Source organism: Linepithema humile, chromosome 1 (assembly GCF_040581485.1).
Source record: "Linepithema humile isolate Giens D197 chromosome 1, Lhum_UNIL_v1.0, whole genome shotgun sequence".
NCBI lineage: Eukaryota > Metazoa > Arthropoda > Insecta > Hymenoptera > Formicidae > Linepithema > Linepithema humile.
The window spans coordinates 22,213,800-22,235,733 of record NC_090128.1 but is presented as its reverse complement, the minus strand read 5'-3'; the positions used below and the strand labels follow the sequence as shown (position 1 = coordinate 22,235,733).

Sequence of the window (21,934 nt, the reverse complement as noted above, 5' to 3'; positions counted from 1 at the left end):
AAGGCCAAGTTATTGAAGTTTTACGATTGTTTATTACAGGAGGAGCAGGATGTGGGAAAACGTTTCTTTTAAAAATGATAGTACAACAGATTAAACGATGTTATGCCCCTACTATAGATCGTTTATTTAAACCGACGTTCGTCGAAGTGACTGCTCTTACTGGTGTCGCAGCTAGATTAATTAATGGACGTACTTTACACTGTGCATTCTTTTTGGCAGTAGAAAAAGGAAAACCTACAGTATACAGACAGTTAACAGGGCAGCGTCTTGAAGATGCCAGACGTAAATGGCGCTATATTAAATGGTTGATTATTGACGAAATATATATATCAATGGTTTCATATGAAATATTAAGAGCAGTTCATCTTCGTCTTCAGGAATTTAAAAATAATAATGAATTATTTGGTGGTGTTAATATATTATTGTTTGGAGATATTATGCAATTACCACCTGTAAAAGGAAATTGGTGTTTTAAACAATCTGCATGCTTTCAAGGAGAGCCACATTTATGGCGATATTTTGGTTTATGTGAATTAAAGACTAATATGCGTCAACAAAATGATGTAGAATTTATTGATTTGTTAAATAATTTGCGAGTTGGGCAACTGAATATAATACAATATGAAATGTTACTAAACAAAACATACGTTCCTTTAATCAATGAATTTGCCGATGGTGAAGCTATTCGTATATTTCCTACTAGAAAGTTAGTTAACAGTAGTAGCTATACTATGGGGGTTCTAACCCAGGGGCAATGAGGGGGGTGCGGGTGAAGAGGGGAAGAGGGGTATCGGATAACAGTGGAGGGGGTAATAACATCATCGTTTTGGAGGAGAGGGGGTAAATGTGGAGTGGTAGGGGTATCAGATTACAATAATTTCCGGAAGATAAGGATTGTTAATACAAATCGCGAGATAAGGATTCCCGGAAAAGATAAGGATTGTTTATTGGAAAGAGAACTGTTTACATCCTATGGTTTTTTTCTACACATCAAAGTAGAGCGCCATGTTGTTGGAATCGCAATGTGTATAGTATGTAGGTTCGTGCAGGTTTACGGATTGCGTCATCGCTGTATTTTAGAACAAAAGCCCATAGCAACAGGCAGCCACGTCAACATTTTTCGGCGCCATGTTGTTAGATTTCAATTTTGTATGCAACAAAATAATTCCCGGAAGAGATAAGATGAGGATTGTTAATACAAATCGATAGTTTTAATCAGTGTCGTGTGCAACAAGCGGGTATATAAAGCATGTGAAAAAGAATAGGGAACCATCAGTCGTTCGAAATCATTGTGAAAATCACTAGTTCGCTGTGACGTTTACTAGCAACGATGTTTTGCACCATGTCAACCGTGAATAATCAGATCAACGAACAGCAGAGTGCGAAGAAGCTGCAATTACCTAACGTGTAAGTTGACTCTCTTACTATTTGCACTTTTAAACTCACCGCCATTGTTACACTTTGAACTCACGCAAGCTTTTATCCACAGAAATAAAAGTAATTCACCAAGTAATTCACCAAGAAGCATGATCACGCCTCCCAGAATTTTAGCTAGAAGATACCCGTTGACAAAAACCGGCTATAAATATCTGGATATCGGAATCAATATTTCTACGCCGAGCCACATAGAAATCGCTCTCGGTGACAACCATGGCAGAGAGATACATTTTACATACAACATGTGGAAGATCGTCCTGGATCAACGACATGCCATCCACCATTTCTTTAACAATGATGAAGACAAAGCACATGCATCATCTCAAACCATCGAACATGTCACGCTACGGTTTGGAAAGATAAATAATCTAAAAGTGCTGCGTCTGGAAACATCAACGGTGTGTTTAGCAATGTCACACAACACCATATATAACATGATCGCTCTCGAGTATTGTGTGGATCGTATCGTTCAATCGTTGAACAACGTCACTAGTATGGTCGACATCAAGTTCACACACTTTCGAAAAATTGCGAGCGGTGCGAAGGATCCCATCGCGGTGATACGTGAGAGCGAATCGTTCGATAAGAATGATATAATCGATTGTGAGCTGTTAGCTCAGATCTTTGGATCGCAATAATTCTAGCATATCACATACTTTATTGTTAAAATATTTTCACCATCATAATGTATTTATTAGATGCATCTGTTTAATAAATATTATTTCAATTAAATTATTTTTTATTATCTCGACTATATACCTTTCTCACCCTATCCGCTATACCGACTTATCCTACAACGCGCGCATCAAAGTAGAGTGTCTGTTTAAATCGCGTCATCGCTGTATTTTAGAACAAAGAGGTAGCATTTGAGCGCCGTTTCTTAGAGGGTGTGATAAGGATTGTTAATACAAATTGTAGGCATCGCCATGTTGCTAGATGCGTAATCATGTTTGGAGGAGAGAGGGTAAATGTGGAGTGGTAGGGGTATCAGATTACAATAATTTCCGGAAGATAAGAATTGTTAATACAAACATGAGCCATTGTTATGCTTATAGTTAGTGTCGTGTGCAACAAACGGGTATATAAAGCGAGTGAGAAAAATATGAATCTTCAAAATCATTCGCAATGGAGAAGGAGCGCGATCTTACCGTACGAGCAGCGAATATCAAAACGACGGGAGAGTTCCTTCCATGGGACTACGAGTGCAACGAGTACCTCGATTCTCTCAAGGAACAATGTCGCAAGAGACAACGCACCGGAGTAGTCAACTCTCTGGTGGCGCAAATTGCGCGTCTGGAGGGTGTGAGGGACGCCCTGCACGAGCGTTTCGTACCCATCGGTGCTGGATACGGTGGATACGAGAAGAAGGGCTACACGTGGAAGGAGATCGAGACGGCGTTTAGGAACCGTGTGCTGACGGGTGTGGTTGTCAATCGCGAATACATCGATCCTCGTGAATTTTTTGAAAATGTAAAAAATACGGTTATCGAGCGGATCCAGGGCGTCATGGCAGAACACAACAGCGTCAAGATTAACACCGCGTTCAACGGGGAATTCGTCGCGGGCGACAAGACTGCCGTGAAGACCATCGCCACCAAAAATTGCGAGTTGTTTCCCACATCCGATCTCAACGAGTGGTACACGCGGCACGTGGAGGATGATATTCTGGCGGCTTTGGAGGAGTTTCAGGAACGTGATAGCGGATGGGCGTTGTCGCGTATCCTGAATCTCACCGTCAATGTGAACAAGTTCAATCCTCTGCACGCGGGATGCCACATCGAGTTACCGTGGCAAATTATGCTAAAAAGGGCTGTGGTCAACGTGCAATCGACAGACAATGCATGTTTCGCGTGGGCGGTGGTAGCAGCTTTATATCCAGCGAAAAAACATCCGGAAAGAACGATAGAATACCCACATTACTCGACGGTGCTCAACCTGTGTGGCATCGAGTTCCCCGTGACGCTGTCACAAATATCAAAGTTCGAGAAACTAAACGCCATCTCCGTCAACGTCTTCACCACCGAAGACTCAAAAATCGTCCCTCTGCGGCTCGCCGACGACAAAAAGGAGAAGCACGTCAACCTGCTATACGTGCGTAAAAACAACGATGCACACTTTGCGTGCATAAAGAACCTGCCGCGGTTGGTGAGCTCACAACTGAGCATGCACAAATGTAAAAAGTACATTTGCGATCGGTAAGTAAAAACACATTTATAGAATAATTCGAAACTTTATTCACAGTATTAATCATACAAATTATTACAGGTGTCTACACTACTTTTATACACGGGAGAAATTATCGGCGCACAGCGTCGACTGCGGGAAAATGAACGACTGCGCCGTCGTTCTCCCCAGCGAGGACGACGAGTGGCTGACGTTCCGGAATTACAATCGGAAGGAGCGGCTCCCGTTCGTAGTGTACGCCGATCTCGAATGTACGCTCGAGAAAAAGGTGGATCAGGACGGTACTACTTACGCCTACCAACATCACAGAGCCTATAGCGTAGGATTTTATGTAAGTTGCACGTACGATAATTCTTTATCTAGTTTTAAGTCGTATCGCGGTGAGGATTGCGTGACGTGGTTCGTCAACGAACTTCACGATTTGGCGCGCCGTGTGAAAACGATCCTCACCACCATCGTCCCCATGGCGGATCTTACGCGGGAAGAATCGGAAAAATTCCGTAGCACCGCGACGTGCCACGTGTGCGAGAAACCGTTTACGCCGGACGACACGCGGGTGCGCGATCATTGTCATCTGACCGGGCGTTACCGCGGTGCCGCGCACTCGTCGTGCAATCTAAATTACAAAGACTCCCACGTTATCCCGGTGATATTTCACAATTTATCCGGTTACGACGCGCATTTCATTATTAAAGACGTTGCCAATGCCTTTGAAGGCAACGTCGAATTGTTACCGCTGACGAAAGAGCGATACATTTCTTTTACAAAAAATGTTAAAGATACCATGGATCAAAAATCAAAATTGTGTATAAAATTACGGTTTATTGATTCGTTTAAATTTCTCAGTACAAGTCTCGACAAATTGGCATCATATTTAACTGTGGATGAATTAAAGATTACACGATCGGAATTCAATCATTTATCCGCGGAACATTTCAATTTGCTTACTCGGAAAGGTGTGTTTCCCTACGAGTACGTCGACAGCGTCGACAAGCTCCGGGACACAAGCCTGCCATCGCGCGAATCGTTTTACAGCTCGCTCACCGGAGAAACGGTATCCGAGAGTGATTACGCGCACGCGACAAACGTCTGGCAAACTTTTTCGATCGAAGATCTAGGTCAATACAGCGATTTGTATCTAAAAACAGACGTTCTTTTGTTGGCGGATATTTTCGAAAATTTTCGAAACATGTCTATAAAGAGTTACGGTTTAGATCCCGCTCATTATTACACTCTACCGGGATACACGTGGGACGCTATGTTGAAGTACACGTGTGTAAAATTCGAGTTGCTCACGGACATCGATATGGTACTGTTTGTCGAGCGCGGTATACGCGGCGGTCTCAGCCAATGCTCCAACCGATACGCCGCCGCCAACAACAAATACATGCCATCCTACGACCCATCGAAACCGTCATCGTACCTAATGTACTATGATGTAAACAACTTGTACGGCTGGGCGATGTGTCAACCGTTGCCCTACGCCAAATTTCGATGGGTCGATGATGTCGAAAACTTTAACGTAATGTCCGTTGCATCCGATTCGGCTACCGGTTACGTGCTGGAAGTCGATCTCGAGTACCCGGTGAATCTTCACGACGCGCACTCCGATCTGCCGTTCTGCCCGACGCGCGATAAGCCGCCCGGCAAGCGGGAGATCAAATTACTCGCCACGCTGTGCGATAAGCAGCGTTATGTCATCCACTACCGTAATCTGCAGCAATGCGTGCGACACGGTCTGCGAATTGCAAAGATTCACCGCGTACTGCAATTCGCGCAATCTCCGTGGCTCCGCGGATACATAGAACTAAATACACAGTTTCGGACACGGGCGACAAACGATTTCGAGAAAAATTTATACAAATTGATGAACAACGCCGTTTTCGGCAAAACCATGGAGAATGTGCGAAATCACACGGATGTACGACTCGTTACACAGTGGGAGGGACGGTACGGAGCGGAGGCTATGATCGCGAAACCGAATTTCCACAGCCGAAGCGTGTTCTCGGAGAATCTGATTGCCGTAGAGTTGCGAAAACTCGAAGTGAAATTCGACAAGCCGATCTACGTGGGTATGTGCATCCTCGACATATCCAAGACCTGCTTGTACGAGTTTCACTACGAGTACATGGCGCCTCTCTACCGCGACAATTGCAAAATTATGTATACCGATACCGACAGTCTGATATACCTTCTGCACTGCGAGGACGCGTATCGGGATATGAAACGTGATATATCCAAATTCGACACGAGCGACTACTCCGAGGACAACGTTTACGGTATGCCGCGCGCCAACAAGAAAGTACCCGGTCTGATGAAAGACGAGAACAACGGCGCGATCATGACGGAATTTGTCGGACTGAGAGCGAAGATGTACGCGTTGAGAGTCACCGGTCAAAAAGACACCAAAAAGGTTAAAGGTGTAAAAAAGAGTGTAGTCGCTAGAACGATAACGTTCGACGATTACACTCGGTGTCTCAACGCCGAAATCGAGCTGACGCGGCGTCAATCGTGCATCCGCTCAAAGTTGCACGAGGTGTACACCGTGTCGGAGTCGAAGCTCGCGCTCAGTCCGTACGACGATAAGCGGCACGTCGTATCCGGTTCCACCGACACTCTACCATGGGGACATCGCGAGATACATTTGTAAATAATGCGTAGTAATTTATATAGTTTAATATTTTATGTATTATTGTTATTAGTTTTTTAAATGTATATATATTGTAACATATTGTAGTAATAAAGAACACCATTGTATATATATGTATAATAGTTTATTATAATACAATGTAAAATATACACAGTTTATTACAATACATCGTCTTTATTTATCCAAGAGTTGTGCGAATTGTCGAATCCCAACCACTTTACAAACACCTTATCGTCCTTTCGGCGCAACACCTTCTCCACGAGATAAACGTCGGGTTGAGCGGTCTTGAGCAATTCGTGCTCGTAAAAGCCTCCCGCGACCTGATCTCCGCGATAATCTTTAATCAGATACGTCACAGGATTGGTACGTTGCACCGTGGCGATCTTAAACACCTCCGTCGACCAATTCGGCGTGTATCCTTTCTCGAATACAGTTTTGAATTTGCTCACGCGCACCGAATCACCCACCCTGAATTTCGCCGGTGCGGCAATTTTTATGTTACTGTACACGGTGTTCAAGAGTCCCTTTGCGATCGCGGGAGTGACATCGATCGGACGCATACCGATCGTACGATGTTTACGACCGTTGTATTCCGAGACCAATCGCGGTAAATCGTCGATCCACTTGTACGATCCCGCGAGCGTAAAAAACTTCCACATTTCGTTCTTCAACGTGCGATTGAATCGTTCCACCACCGAAGCCTTCATGACCGAGTATGTCGAATAATGATTGATGCCGTGTTTCTTGACAAGATTTTGGAAATCTCTGTTGTAAAATTCTTTTCCATGGTCGGTCTGCAAGTTTTTCGGAATTCTCTCCCTAAATATCGCGGAAAATGCTTTGGACGTTTCGATTCCACCTTTGGTCTTTAAGGGCACGGCCCACGCGTACTTGCTCAGCACATCGATAACGGTTAGAATGTAGTTGCAGCCGCCGTTGGATCGCGAGTACGGTCTCATCTCGACAATGTCAGCCTGCCACAAATCGTCGTATCCTTTCACGACGACTGGCCGACGCGTAAAGTTTCTTCTCGCCGGTGCGTGGAGCTCGTCCACGAGCGATCTCCTCTCCAGGCTCACCGCTTCCTTCTTGCTCATTGTGATTCGTTTTGCTTCTTCTTCTTCATCGCATCATCGTAGTATTCGATGAAATTTTTGCAGCTTGTTACGACAGTGTACTAGAAGACTCCGAGGAGGAATTTTCGGTGTTTTTGAAAGAATCTATCCTACCGATATTGATGCAAAAGTTGTATTCTTCCATCGAGTAGCGCCACACTCTCGTCGAGGAGACCTCTCAGATCGTGAATCTGTCGTTCCAACGCCACGTATCTGGTCTCGATGTAATCGTCGTGGTCTCTCTTCCAGGTCCGCTCGGTATTCTCCGAATCTTCGAGTCGCGAAAGTACTTCTCGCTTAAAATTTTCACAGAGCATACGATCTCGATTCGCACGATCGCTCATAAGCTTGAGGTGATGATCCAGATGCAGCTTGTTGACAGCGTCGGTGTCCGCTTCAGGGTCGGCGAGATGTCTGATCACGCGTGACTTGGCATTGAAAACCTCACCATCCTTGCAGAGACAATTCTCGCGCACGTAATTCTTCGAGACTCCGCCGCTCTGTCTCGTCACCCTGACGCTTCCTCCTCCTAACTGTAGTCCGAATTTGTTGATAGACATTCCTGTAGCATCACACGAGCAATACTGGCGATAGTTGAAAAGCTGTGATTAATTTATAATCAGACCGGCTTCGCGCAGTTCCTCGATAATCGAGAGAAACTCGTTATCGTGCGCGTTGTTTCCCGCCTGACGGGAGGCGTCCAGCAATCGAAGGCGATCCACCAATTCGTTCGGATCATCCCAGTGCACGTAATCGACCGCGTTGTCGGTCACAGTCATGGTCTGTGGTACGTTACACTTGGGTAACGTGCGACCCACACCTCTCTTGTCGAGATGTGCAACACCTCCACCTTTCTTAGATATCAGAGGTGTGATGATATGTTTGTATTTGTATCCTTTGTTTCCCAAAACAGGTAAATGCGCGTTATGACCGCGTCTGTGAGCGTTAGTAGCGAGTAGTATACTCTTGTACTTTTGTTTGTCATCCTCCGTACACAGCGTATCGTCGGGAAGTCTTTTGAATATTAATTCGAACAGGCCGGGTGTGCCAGCGTATTTCACACCGTCCACGATCACATAGTCGTCTTTATCAATGTCGAAGACCTTGTCTCCGAGAAACGTTCCCGCATCGTTGAAGTATACGCCGTACACGTTGTCGATCCCTCTCTTCTTGTCACCGCTCAAGAGCTCCCCGATGTACTCTTGACCCAGCGGACCCATTTGGCCGTACAGAGCTTCCCGACCATCGGACGTTTGCATCGTCTGTCTCACGGATGTTACGAAAGACGGGTCCGTGGTTTCGAACACGTTTTCGGTCGGTAAATATGTCGGCGCTTCAAACACCAATTTTTGCGGCTGGAACGGAGTCGAGGCTTGTATCGGTGGCGTCAATGGGGTCCGCATCGGTGTCGTCAACGAGGTACGCTTGATTTTCTTCTTCTTCTCAGAGCTTGTCCGCTTTCGTTTGATGTCCGGTTCGTTTTTAATCTCGAGATCGTCAACCGAATCATCGTCACCCTTGATGTTCTCGACGATTCGTTTCAACGGCTCTACGATCGGTTTCAACCGTTTCTCCAATTGCACCTCTTGCTCCACTCTACCCGTCTTCAACGTCCGATGCTTCTTGCGAATCGACTCGCTCGTACGAGCGATTTCCTTCGCGATCTTCTCCCTCTCGTCGATATCTTTCGTGTCAAGCGTCATCGTCAACGTCTCGAGAACAACTAACCATTCCGCGGTACCGCAAACTCGTTAAAACCACGTCTGTAACGTCCATCGTTAATCGCACTATCCTTGTCTATCACTAAAAATCCGTACTTGTGCTGCCAACATGCGTGACACAATGTACCGAAATCTTCGTACGTCATGTCCGTATTCACATGATCGTTGTAGACGTGCTTAAGGTTTGTTCCATCCTGCTTGAATATTACGAGTAAATTCGCGTTGTCGCGCACGAGATGTTTCGGTATTTTTGCATACGTTTGGCATAGATAAAAACAATCGACCTTCGAATGTCGACCCATAGCAAAGTACTCACGTATCGCATTCTGCTTGTCGCACGCTATATCGTCGAAGACGAATACGGAATTCGGTAACGCCTCGCTGTGCGGTACAATTGTGTTGTTGTCCGAGAATGTAAAGTAGCCGATTTCATCGATTGATCCGAGCAATCTTTCGAGATATCGATACTTTGGTTGATTCAACGATTTCGAGTACACGTACACGTTTTCGAAACGTACACCGTTCGGACTTTCCAGCAGACTAATCATTACATTGGTTTTACCGCAATTCGAGGGACCGCAAATGATACCGCGTATCGTGTTTGGCAGTATTTTACCGTGTCTGCACGCCTTCTCACAAACCCCTTGCGTCTTATCATCCATGTTTTTCACACGGATCGTGTACGGTTGTTGTACAAATTTCATTTTTTTTTTTACCAGACTCTTTCTCATCCTTGTTATTACGCGACGAGTGCGCAGCATCGGTTGTTGGAAAGAGCGGTACTGGTTAATGATCGATACGCGCCTCCTATTTATAGGTGAGCGCTGTCGAAACACACCTCAGTTGGAAATATGATTTACACGCGATACGTTAGAATTCGCGCTCTATGAAACGATACAAGGGTGCCGGTTTACTGAACAGTGTGATAAATCGACTACCGTTGGAGCTGCATATACCCGGCTACCAATTTTGCGGGCCGGAGACTCGTCTGCGGAAACGACTCGCGCGAGGGGATCGAGGTATCAATCCGTTGGACGCGGCGTGTCGCGATCACGACATCGCGTACTCGCAAAACCGCGAATCAGCGGACCGCCACGCAGCCGATCGCGTTCTCGCCGATAAAGCGCGGGTGCGGATCACCGCTGCGGACGCGACTCTCGGTGAGAGGGCTGCTGCTACCGCCGTATGGGCTGCTATGAAAGCAAAGACAAAATTGGGGATGGGTATGACAAAGAGAAAGAAGAAGAAGACCAAGAGGAGAACGCTTCCGACGGCGAAACGCGGTGGTATGTTACCGTTGTTACCGCTCTTGGGAGTCATCGGTTCGCTTGCCGGTGGAGCGGCGGGTGTTGCAAAGGCGGTGAACGACTCTAAGGCCGCGCGACGACAACTCGAAGAGACGAAACGTCACAATAAAGCAATGGAAGGACGGGGGATTTATCTCGCTCCGTACAAGCGGGGCAAAGGATTGAAGAGAAAAAAAAAAACGTCGAAAAAACGATAGAGATGCCCACGGGTGCCACCACCAATCTACAGTTGTTACAAATAGCGAAGCGTATGCGAATACCGTATTTCCGAGGTGTCTACATGCGTAACGCTTTACCCGACAAGATACATAAAAATGAGAGCGGTATCGTGAATTTGGACGATGTCGACGGGCCGGGCACGCATTGGGTGGCGTACGCCAAGAGAGGCGATCGCGCCGTATACTTTGACAGCTTTGGCAATTTGCAACCGCCGAAGGAGCTTACACGCTACCTCGGAGACACCGATACAACGATAACGTACAATCGCACGGTCTACCAGACGTACGATCAAACGATCTGCGGACAATTGTGCCTCCTGTTCCTTCAGAAAATAGATATAAAAATCGATCCGCCATCGATCGACATCAGTTGTCGATGGAATCTCGACAATGTCGCTGACGCTCACTCTAAGCGGTAAAAGCAGCGTTCTCACGGTGGATTATTTTCCACCGATAGACTTGAGCGATGGGGACTACGAGCTCGGCCTAACCACGATGGAGACCTACAATACGATTCCGAACGTGACGGTAGCGAACAATAAATTTTATTTCGACGACAATGACGAAGAAATTATAATTCCCGAAGGATCGTACGAATTGGACGCCATTGCTTCTTATCTGAAACGCGGGATACTGCAAAAACGAGGAAAAAGTGAAGAGCAAGATTATCCATTGTCACTTCGTCCCAACGTTAATACCATGAAGAGTGAAATCATGTGCGCTTTTCGAATAAATTTCGCCAAACCGAATACCATCGGACCGCTGTTTGGATTTTCGACGGGTCGTATACTGGAACCGAGAAAGTTGCACAAATCAGATTCCTCGGTAAACATCGTCAACGTAAACATTATTCGAGTGGAATGCAGCATAACCACGGGTGCGTACGCCAACGACAGGTCGGTGCACACGATACACGAATTTTCACCGAACGTGCCTCCGGGATATAAAGTCTCGGAAACACCGGCGCAAATCATTTACCTTCCGGTCATCGCGAGGAGCGTTACCGATATCACCTTGCGAGTGGTGGATCAAGACGGACGATTGATCGATTTTCGCGGAGAGGAGATTACCATCAGACTGCACTTGCGGCGACGTGGTGCGAGGAAATGCTCGTGTTGAACGAACAGCGAGTGATTGAGAGAACAACGAAAATTGGGAAAACATCGCCATTCAAGAGGCTCAGTACGACGAACGTAAACTTTTTAAAATCGTTGGGATTCGTTGTGAGAAACGTTTAAAGAGATGGATATACTCGACATCGCTGACGAGCCCGTCTTCGACGAGCGTATCGTGAAATATGAGATGCACACGTACAATCCGTACGCTAACACGACGTTGGGACACAGCGACGAGATACGAATACCGATACAGCAACAGGATTTGTACACGTTACCGTGTGAGAGTTTTCTCTACGTTGAAGGAAAACTCGTTACTTCTGCCGATGAGAATAGAGATAACGTGTGTATAATGGGAAATAATTGTGTCGCGTTCATGTTTGATGAAATGCGATACGAGCTCGACGGAGTTGAAATCGATCGTAACAGAAACGTTGGAATAACGAGCACGATCAAAAACTATGTATCGCTGACGACGGAGAAGAGCAAGACGCTGAAATACGCATCGTGGAATCCGGATGGATATTCGTTGCTCGATGGAAACTTTAATTTTTGCGTTCCGCTCAATACTCTTTTAGGATTCTGCGAGGACTACAAACGGATTGTAATCAACGCTCGTCACGAACTTGTATTGATACGATCGCGCAACGATAACAATTCTCTCGTTGGACGAGCCGGTGCGAATCCGACGATCGAGCTACTCAAGATACAGTGGCGAATGCCTCACGTATCTCTGAGCGAAGTCAACAAGCTGTCTCTTCTTCGAACTTTGGAAAGCGGAAGATATCTGAGCGTGTGCTTCCGTTCGTGGGATCTGTACGAGTTTCCTCTGCTGCAGAATACAACGAAGCATTCCTGGGCGGTCAAAGCTGCGACGCAATTGGAAAAACCGCGATACGTAATCTTTGCTCTCCAAACCGGTCGAAAAAACGTACTGTCTGAAAACGCTACGCAATTTGACGCTTGTAAACTCACCAATGTGAGACTGCATCTGAATTCAGATTTTTATCCGTACGACGACATGAATTTGGATTTCGACAAGAGTCGATACGCTATACTGTACAATATGTATGCACGTTTCCGCAAAGCCTATTATGGACAGGACGATACGTATTTGGACATCGATGAATTCTCGAAAGCCGGTCCGTTCGTAGTCATAGATTGTTCGCGACAAAACGACTCTGTCAAGAGCGCCACCGTTGACGTGCGAATAGAATTTGATTGTAAGGAAAATATACCGGCCAACACCACCGCCTATTGTCTCATTATACACGATCGAATGGTCGAATATAATCCGCTGAACAACATTGTGCGCAGACTCGTATGATTTTTTTTTATAAATTGGAGATGCGTACGCGGACATGTCAGTTTTCCGACGGTCGACGATGATGTCTGACGTACCAATTTTCGTCGATCTGCAAGGTTACGCGTTCAACAACATTTTTATCGTGAAAGAGGTAGCGGTACTTCGCGATGGCGAAACGTTATCTCATTACGTATTTCGTGAACACGTACCGTGGTATCTGTTGACGAAATCGGAAAAATCGCTGGCGTGTTGGTTACGGATACACCACCACGGCTTCCGATGGGAAGATGGACACGTCTCGTACAGTCAGATGAAAAGTCTTATCAACAATGCCATTGGTACGGAACCGTCTCTGATATACGTGAAAGGACTCGAGAAGAAAAAGTGGTTGTGCGAGATTTTGGAAGATAATGTAGAGATTGAAACAATAGATGCGGATTACGAAGATATCGCACGCCTGACGAACTTGGATGTAATCGGAACCTTGCGCTGCGCGTATCACACGAGACATTGCGCTATGCGGAATGTTTGCAAATTATACAAGTGGTGGTTTGAGCGTAACAAACGTGTAAAACAACTATGATTTATGCTAATAAAATGATGTGTATCACACTCGTATGACTTTTATTCCACCTTTTACCCATCACATAATCTACCATATAATATGGTCTATCGCTTATCTCGTACATCTTTCAGACATTTATTGAACGTATATCAAACGTCTTTGAACGTCAATCGAACTACTTTTAACATCTATTGAACATCTATTGTACGCCTCTCGTACATCTTTGAACGTCTATCGTACGTCTTTGAACGTCTATCGAACGTCTATCATACATCTATTGTACGTCTTTGAACGTCTCTCGTACGCCTCTCGTACGTCTATTGTACGTCTTTGAACGTCTATCGTACTACTTTTAACATCTATGTAACATCTTTTAACGTATTGTTGAACATCTTACGTACAACTTTTAACATCTTTTGTACATCTATCGAACGTATTTTAACGTTTATTACTACAGCGAAATTTACGTTTTTGCGTCGAGCTGTATATAAGGTGTGCGGAAGAGAGAAATTTATCAGTTCAAAGTGTGCACGCGGTGGAGAAAAAAGTATAGAAAAATGGAGCGTGATCAGAATAGAAAAAATTCCGAATACGAGAAGTGTAAGGATTGCGGAGTGTACCACAAGCCGATAGCTGTGGTCGAGCCTCGTCCGAGAACGACTCAAGCGCCTCCCGTCCCTCCTCGTAATCGTGAAAGACGTTAAAGGCTTGGTTAAAACAATTTTTTTTTTTTTTTGTAAAAAATGTATAGATGAAAAAAAAATATGAATAAAATTTGTTAATACTAATCTTATTGCGATTTTTTCTCCTTTCACCTACCATCCTTAAATTACATATTAAGTTTAGATTAGAGTTCCTATTAAATTTATATTTTTACCGCGGATAATTTGTATTAAGAAGAAAACATAAGTATATTATTGGTGTTTAGAATAAATGCATAACTTAAATAATTCACTCTATATTATTCGCCACAATTAAAAGAAAAAAAATGATAGTCACTGGTCCGCTCGTTTCCTTCTATCGTGTAGTGTAACATGACACGCGCGCTTATCTCGCAGTAGGATAGGTCGGTGAATAAGATGAGGCACAGGAATAATAATTCAAATTATTTTATTGATAAATAATATTTATTAAAAATAATTAGTTCCGCATACATGGTTCAGTGTTGTATACTCCGTTATCCCGGTTCTGCAAAAACATTGTTCATTCTTTTCTTGCACCGAGGTGTTGCATACTCCGTTCTCCCGGTTCTGCAAAATGTGTACGATCGATGTTTGATGTTGAGGAGTTGTGTGTACTTTGTGCAAATGTATCGATGTCGGCACCTTCTCTGGATGCATTTTTCTAATTTTTTCCAGTATCGCTGATCTATACTGCTTCGGTATCATATAATATATGTAGTCATAATAGTGTGAAGAGATCCTTGATATTAGACTATCCTGAGCGCATAACGAGCACAACTTTTCCATCAATATCGGCAGGATAGATTCTATTAAAAACGTCGAAAATTCCTCCTCGGAATATTCTAGTACACTGTCGTCAATTTCACTCGTCCATTCGATAAATTGTTGTCGAAATATAGTATCCGGAATATATGGTTTAATGAATGCAGGAAATGTTGTATACTTTTCAATTATTTCCTCACTGCTTTTATACTTCCTTCTACATTCCCGACATGTTGTTAACCAATCTGTGAGAGTACTCAGATTTTCCTCTCGTAAGGCGAGACTGTCTTCCATCTCTGTAATAAATAAAAATTATTAAAATAAAAAAATATCCAATTAGTTATTACACATTCGAAAAATGTGTATTAAAGATATTTTAAAAATGTGTACTTTACCTATTTCAGTTTGCACAGAGTGCAATCTTTCCTGTACGGTGGGGGCCCGTCGATGTGGTCACGCTGCCACGACTGGTTGTAGTGCAACGAGCACCGACGATAACCTTGCACTTCCGGATCCGCTCTTAAATGATCCGGTAGCCTATCCCACACGTGATCCACAAACCGAGCAAAGTTTTTTATAAGAATCACTTTCGGCACGATTTCTAATTGCTCCGCGGACAAGCTCAGAATGTCACGTTCGTCCAATAGCGCGATGAACATTTCGACTGTTATACCACTCGTTCTTCGCGGGCCTTATATACCCGCTTGTTGCACACGACACTGATTAAAACTATCGATTTGTATTAACAATCCTCATCTTATCTCTTCCGGGAATTATTTTGTTGCATACAAAATTGAAATCTAACAACATGGCGCCGAAAAATGTTGACGTGGCTGCCTGTTGCTATGGGTTTTTGTTCTAAAATACAGCGATGACGCAATCCGTAAACCTGCACGAACCTACATACTATACACATTGCGATTCCAACAACATGGCGCTCTACTTTGATGTGTAGAAAAAAACCATAGGATGTAAACAGTTCTCTTTCCAATGAACAATCCTTATCTTTTCCGGGAATCCTTATCTCGCGATTTGTATTAACAATCCTTATCTTCCGGAAATTATTGTAATCTGATACTCCTATCACTCCACATTTACCCCCTCTCCTCCAAAAACGATGACGTTATTACCCCCTCCACTGTTATCCGATACCCCTCTTCCCCTCTTCACCCGCACCCCCCTCATTGCCCCTGGGTTAGAACCCCCATAGTATAGCTACTAACAGTTATAATAATAAAATGATCGAAGAACTAGCAAAGACACAAAAAACATATGTTATAAACGCTCGAGATGAATCAAGAGAGCCTGCAACTTATGGTCAAAGGCCTCCTGCAGCAGCAATTCCTATTGATCCTAATAATACGGGTGGTTTATTACATACAATGAAACTCGCAATAGATTCTCGTGTAATGTTGCGATCTAATTTAAATGTTAGTGAAGGTTTAGTTAATGGCAGCATGGGTATCGTACGTGGATTTCAATGGCCGGCTTTACGAAGAGATCAATTGGAAGAGGGCGAATTACCTAAAAAAATATTTATTCAGTTTGATGATCCTACAATAGGAAACAGTTTAAAGGAATCTAACGATTGGGTTGGTATTTCCCCAATTAGTGTTGTTTATCAAGGTAATAAAGGATATGGAAACGTAGAAAGAACAATGCTTCCAGTTATTTTAAGTTGGGCAGTCACAGTTCATAAATTGCAAGGTACAACAGTTGAAAGAGCTGTAATATATTTAGGCAAAAAAATATTTGCTAAAGGCCAGGCATATGTAGCACTTAGTCGTGTCAAATCTTTAGAGGGATTAGCGATTTGTGAAATAGAACAGAAAAGATTATTCCAGCATCCATGTGATGAAAATGCTTTAGCAGAATTAGAACGATTACGATCGACCGACGTATTTTCAGCTGTAGAATAAACATTTTTTTTTTAATATACTTTTAAAAGTTTAAAATAAATATTTAAAAAATATTTTTATAAAAAAAAAAGACTCCCGACTGCTGCAAAATTTATCTAGCACAAAAATAATTATATTTGTAAAAAAAAATTAAATACAAAAACAAAAATTAACTCAATAAAAAATTACTGCTTAAAAAAAAAATAAAAACAAAAATTAACTCAATAAAAAATTACTGCTTAAAAAAAAATAAAAATATAAAATAAATAATAAAAAACCTACAAAAAATTAATATAATAAAACAAAAAATCAAGAACTAGAAAAAAATAAAGACAAGAAAAAATGAAATAATTATTACATTATAAAACAATATAACAATAGAGAAAAAAAAATGCTTTTAAACGTGTAAAATAATATTTTTTAAAGTCTTAAAAAATTATTCTTATTAATAAAAAAAACCTACAAAAAATTAATATAATAAAACAAAAAAAATCAAGAACAAGAAAAAAATAAAGACAAGAAAAAATGAAATAATTACATTATTATAAAACAATATAACAATAGAGAAAAAAATGCTTTTAAAAGTGTAAAATAATATTTTTTAAAGTCTTAAAAAGTTATTCTTATTAATAATAAAAAGTTTGAAATAATACAATTAACTATATAAATTGTTAAAGAATTGGATAAGATTATATATAAATATATATATATATATATATATATATATATATATATATATATATATATATTAAGTAAAGTATAATAAGAAACAAATACATTTTTTCAAATTTATTCTTTCTCATTACATATTTAGCATTATATAATTTATAATAATAATAATAATAATAAAGGATTATTCTCAACACATATTTCACGCTATGATTTGCAAGAAGGGTTAAGGTTTTAGAATTAAATAGTAATAAATTATTATTATTATTTATTTAATTAATTGCAAACTTTTTGCAAGAGCAGTCGGGAGACGTCACGCTAAATTTCATAGAAATACACATACACACACGCACGCGCGCGCGCAGATAAATACACACACGCTCGCACGCACACACACATCCAGCGTGACGTCTCCCGACTGCTCTTGCAAAAAGTTTGCAATTAATTAAATAAATAATAATAATAATTTATTACTATTTAATTCTAAAACCTTAACCCTTCTTGCAAATCATAGCGTGAAATATGTGTTGAGAATAATCCTTTATTATTATTATTATTATTATAAATTATATAATGCTAAATATGTAATGAGAAAGAATAAATTTGAAAAAATGTATTTGTTTCTTATTATACTTTACTTAATAGATATATATATATATATATATATACATATATATATTTATATATAATCTTATCCAATTCTTTAACAATTTATATAGTTAATTGTATTATTTCAAACTTTTTATTATTAATAAGAATAACTTTTTAAGACTTTAAAAAATATTATTTTACACTTTTAAAAGCATTTTTTTCTCTATTGTTATATTGTTTTATAATAATGTAATTATTTCATTTTTTCTTGTCTTTATTTTTTTCTTGTTCTTGATTTTTTTTGTTTTATTATTTCTTACCACGATATATACCTATTGTTTCAGGTCTTTCTCGACAAATATTAACTATTCTGCATTGTAATGGCCATATTTGAATTCTACTACTCTTATCTTCTGAAGCACCATCTGTACTAATATCAATAAATAGTTTATTTGGTATTAATTCTGAGGGAATATTTTGTAAAATATTATTAACTGCTTTTTCAAATCCTATGTGCAAATATACACCTGAACCGATTGTTGTAAGAGTTACAGGCTTTGTTTCAGTTTGTAACAAAGTTCGCGCAGTTTTTGGAAGATTTATTAAACATTTATGACTTCTTAATATAGATAATATAGATTCTATTTGACAATGATTTAAATCACATTGTATAAAACATTTTGCCAATTTCTGTTTAATACATTCTACATCGTTGTCAATTCTAATATTGTTATTTGTAAAACTGACGTTACTATCTTCGAAAATATCGGAGGAGGTTGTATTAATATGAATATTATCATTTTTTAGAGTATTACTAATATGTGATGACGATATCGGAATACATATTTCTTTTGGATAAAAGGATCCGTTTACAGACAAAAAACATAATGTGTTAGATATTTTCTCTTGATGATTACTCTCACTCCAAAGCTGCTCTTTTTCCATTGAAACTTTTATATCATTTTTATTTTGTTCAGGCATTTTTAATTGTGTAAACTTTATATAATTTCTTTTTATCTCTCTACGAATTTTTTGACGTTGACGAATTCCAACAGTGTTTGGATTTTTACGACTAATTGACGTTTTTAAATAAAAATTTCTTTTCAAACATGACATTTTTAGACTTAACGCACAAATTATGAATATATAAAAAATGAGAATTTTGTTAAATTGTGTTATAATAAAGCTGACAAGGCTGACCGCATTAATAGCACATAAACAATACATAAATACAATAAATGTTCTTTGAAAGGCACATTTCACATCTACAAATATTTTATATACAAATATATGAATGAACAATAACTTTCAAAAATACTTTGATAAATGTTATTACGTTTCCTCACAGAATATAAAATATTGTTATAAACACCGCCAAACAAGACAATATAACCTGAAAAAATATTTATGATATTATACACGTGCAAAGATTAACAATAAATAAATATAATATTCTGAGTAATATAATCTTTTATATATATATACACAAACAGCACAAAATATTCGGAAAATATTCTAATAAAGTTCTTCCATATTTTTAAGAATATTCTTTCCAAATATTCTTACTACCACACGTTATTTTACACTGCGTGGGTCCTCGGATTGAGATCTCCTTTGTAACATAGTTATAGTTTAGGCCTACATAAGATTTCTAGTAAAGCGGTTTGACTGCATGGGCTTTGGTTGACCATTAGCAGAGCTTCAATGTTGCACTTTTAACCAGTACTTTTGTAATGGCACCTTTTTACACGCCACTTTGCAATAAATTTGAACAATATTTATCTATATCACAAATTTATATATGCCTACCAAGTTAAAAATAATACACAATTGCCAAAAGTAACATTACTAGTAAAACGCAGACAAATCATTTATGTGTAATAATGATTTTTGCCTTTTGCGTAAATAATAATGTTAATTTTAGCAATTGTGTATTATTTGTAACTTGGTAGGCATATATAAATGTGATATGGATAAATATTGCTCAAATTTATTGCAAAGTAGTGGGTAAAAAAATTACATTACAAAAGTGCTAGTTAAAGATGCAACATTGAAGCCCTGCTAATGGTCAACCAAAGCCCATGCACTCAAACTGTTTTACTATAAATATCTTATGTAGGCCCAAACTAACTATGCTTCAAAAGAAATCTCAATCCGAGGACCCATGCAGCGTAACGTGTGGTTGTTAGAATATATGGAAGAATATCAGAATATTATTGGAATATTTTGTGCTGTCTGGGTCTATATATGTATTAAAAATGTTAATTATGTCATAAAACAATATTATAAAACTATATAATTTAAAGAAAACATGAATAAATACATACGTGTTATGTATTCGGAATGTAAGACCTTTCTAGCTTGACACGTGATTATAAATTACACGTATTCCTTTCGATTCAACACTCATCACAATCTTGATTGACTCTTATTTTCCGAGACACTTTCTTTGTACAAGACTTTGTACAGTTCTTTGTACAATACGAATTAGTATAACGAATAAGACGCCACAACGCCAAACAAGCCACAACGTGAATGCACGTGAAATGTGAAGTCAGGCATGCCGGTTCGTAACTGCCAACTGCTACACGCAGACGCGCACACATGGAAAGAGCGGAAAGAGCTTCATATATACGTGTGCGCTCGGCGCAGGCGCCGCTGAGCGCCGAAAATGATATATGAAGACACGTTAACCGATTCAAGCCGAGAGCACAAGCTTTTACATAAAGCATAACGCATAAGCATAAGGAAATTGATTGGTCTATATATAAGCATAAGCAAATGCATAAGGAAATGGACCAATCAATTTCCTTATGCTTATGCGTTATGCTTTATGCAAAAGTCTGTGCTCCGGCCATTATTTTCAATTTGCGTATTGTGCCTTATTCCCTCTACTGCCGAAGCGAGCGAACCGCGTTTTTGTTTGTAGCATCACTGTTTTCGAAAACTCAGTTTACATGCAACCCATTGGAAACTATTTCTTTATTTAAAATTTTGCTATACTTAATGTGGAATGTTTTATTTTGTAATATTTTTATATTATAATTTAGAAATAATTGTGTATTTCTTTAAGCATTACTTTCATTCTTTCAAGCACAATTATATTCCTATGTATTTTAAACATAATGGGCTTGTTCGTTTTAGCTGCACTGGGGCAGCTCTGGGTCTGCTCTAAACAAGATAATACAGGACAAACTATTTATCTGTCCTGTATTATCCTGTGTAGAGCAGAACCAGAGCAGCCCCAGTGTAGCTAAAACGAACAAGCCCAATATAGTTGAAATATTTTTCTCAATTAGTGAGCAATTTCTTTCTACACTTTTACTTTGCAAATATACTGCTAAGATGATTCGCCATATCGTTATAGATTTGCCGAAATACTATTTAGTATTTCATTTCGCAAACAATAATTAATATGGCATAAAAGATCAATATTTTTACATCTATTAGTTGAAATATATTTACATAATTGCAAAACATAAATTGCCTATAAGATTTCGTCATATAGTTTTAGAAATGCTTTCCTATTGGGGTATAGATATACAGACACATGTGCAACAATTTTTGATATTCTGTTTTTCTATTCATTAGAATTTGTTCTGTGGGAGTTACATAGAAGAAGCCTGAGCTATAAAATAAAATAAATTTGCGGCTTTATTTTACTTTGAAGATTTTTACGCAAATACTGTAATAGAGAGTACAGACTTTCTGAA

The 21,934-nt window shown here is 40.2% G+C and overlaps 5 protein-coding genes and 1 long non-coding RNA gene across 6 annotated transcripts in view; 4 read left to right on the top strand and 2 right to left on the bottom strand.

Annotated features, from left to right (window-relative positions):
* Nucleotides 1–21,934, top strand: part of LOC136997325 (transcription initiation factor TFIID subunit 7-like) — a 297,656-nt gene that overhangs the window by 189,989 nt on the left and 85,733 nt on the right. The window lies entirely within an intron of this gene.
* On the top strand, nt 732–3,643 carry LOC136999235 (uncharacterized). The gene has a single exon (XM_067352962.1). It carries the CDS (start codon nt 2,563–2,565, stop codon nt 3,634–3,636), a length of 1,074 nt encoding a protein of 357 aa, XP_067209063.1. The 5' UTR covers nt 732–2,562; the 3' UTR covers nt 3,637–3,643.
* LOC136998246 (uncharacterized) lies at nt 4,897–6,271 on the top strand. Its single transcript, XM_067350988.1, has one exon. The coding sequence runs from the start codon at nt 4,928–4,930 to the stop codon at nt 6,269–6,271; it is 1,344 nt and encodes a 447-aa protein (XP_067207089.1). The 5' UTR covers nt 4,897–4,927.
* LOC136998899 (uncharacterized) lies at nt 7,797–11,662 on the bottom strand. The gene has a single exon (XM_067352428.1). The coding sequence runs from the start codon at nt 9,087–9,089 to the stop codon at nt 7,995–7,997; it is 1,095 nt and encodes a 364-aa protein (XP_067208529.1). The 5' UTR covers nt 9,090–11,662; the 3' UTR covers nt 7,797–7,994.
* Nucleotides 16,302–16,982, top strand: LOC136997193 (ATP-dependent DNA helicase PIF1-like). Its single transcript, XM_067347650.1, has one exon. It carries the CDS (start codon nt 16,302–16,304, stop codon nt 16,980–16,982), a length of 681 nt encoding a protein of 226 aa, XP_067203751.1.
* On the bottom strand, nt 19,318–21,757 carry LOC136998936 (uncharacterized). The gene is made up of 2 exons (XR_010889446.1): nt 20,549–21,757; nt 19,318–19,614 (listed from the first exon to the last, which is right to left on the bottom strand). It is a non-coding gene; the product is annotated as an uncharacterized lncRNA (long non-coding RNA).

What these genes read in the sequence shown, in the direction of transcription:
- LOC136998246 (XM_067350988.1), top strand. Translation starts at nt 4,928, where the DNA reads ATGGTACTGTTTGTCGAGCGCGGTATACGCGGCGGTCTCAGCCAATGC.
- LOC136998899 (XM_067352428.1), bottom strand. Translation starts at nt 9,089, where the DNA reads ATGACGCTTGACACGAAAGATATCGACGAGAGGGAGAAGATCGCGAAG.
- LOC136999235 (XM_067352962.1), top strand. Translation starts at nt 2,563, where the DNA reads ATGGAGAAGGAGCGCGATCTTACCGTACGAGCAGCGAATATCAAAACG.
- LOC136997193 (XM_067347650.1), top strand. Translation starts at nt 16,302, where the DNA reads ATGATCGAAGAACTAGCAAAGACACAAAAAACATATGTTATAAACGCT.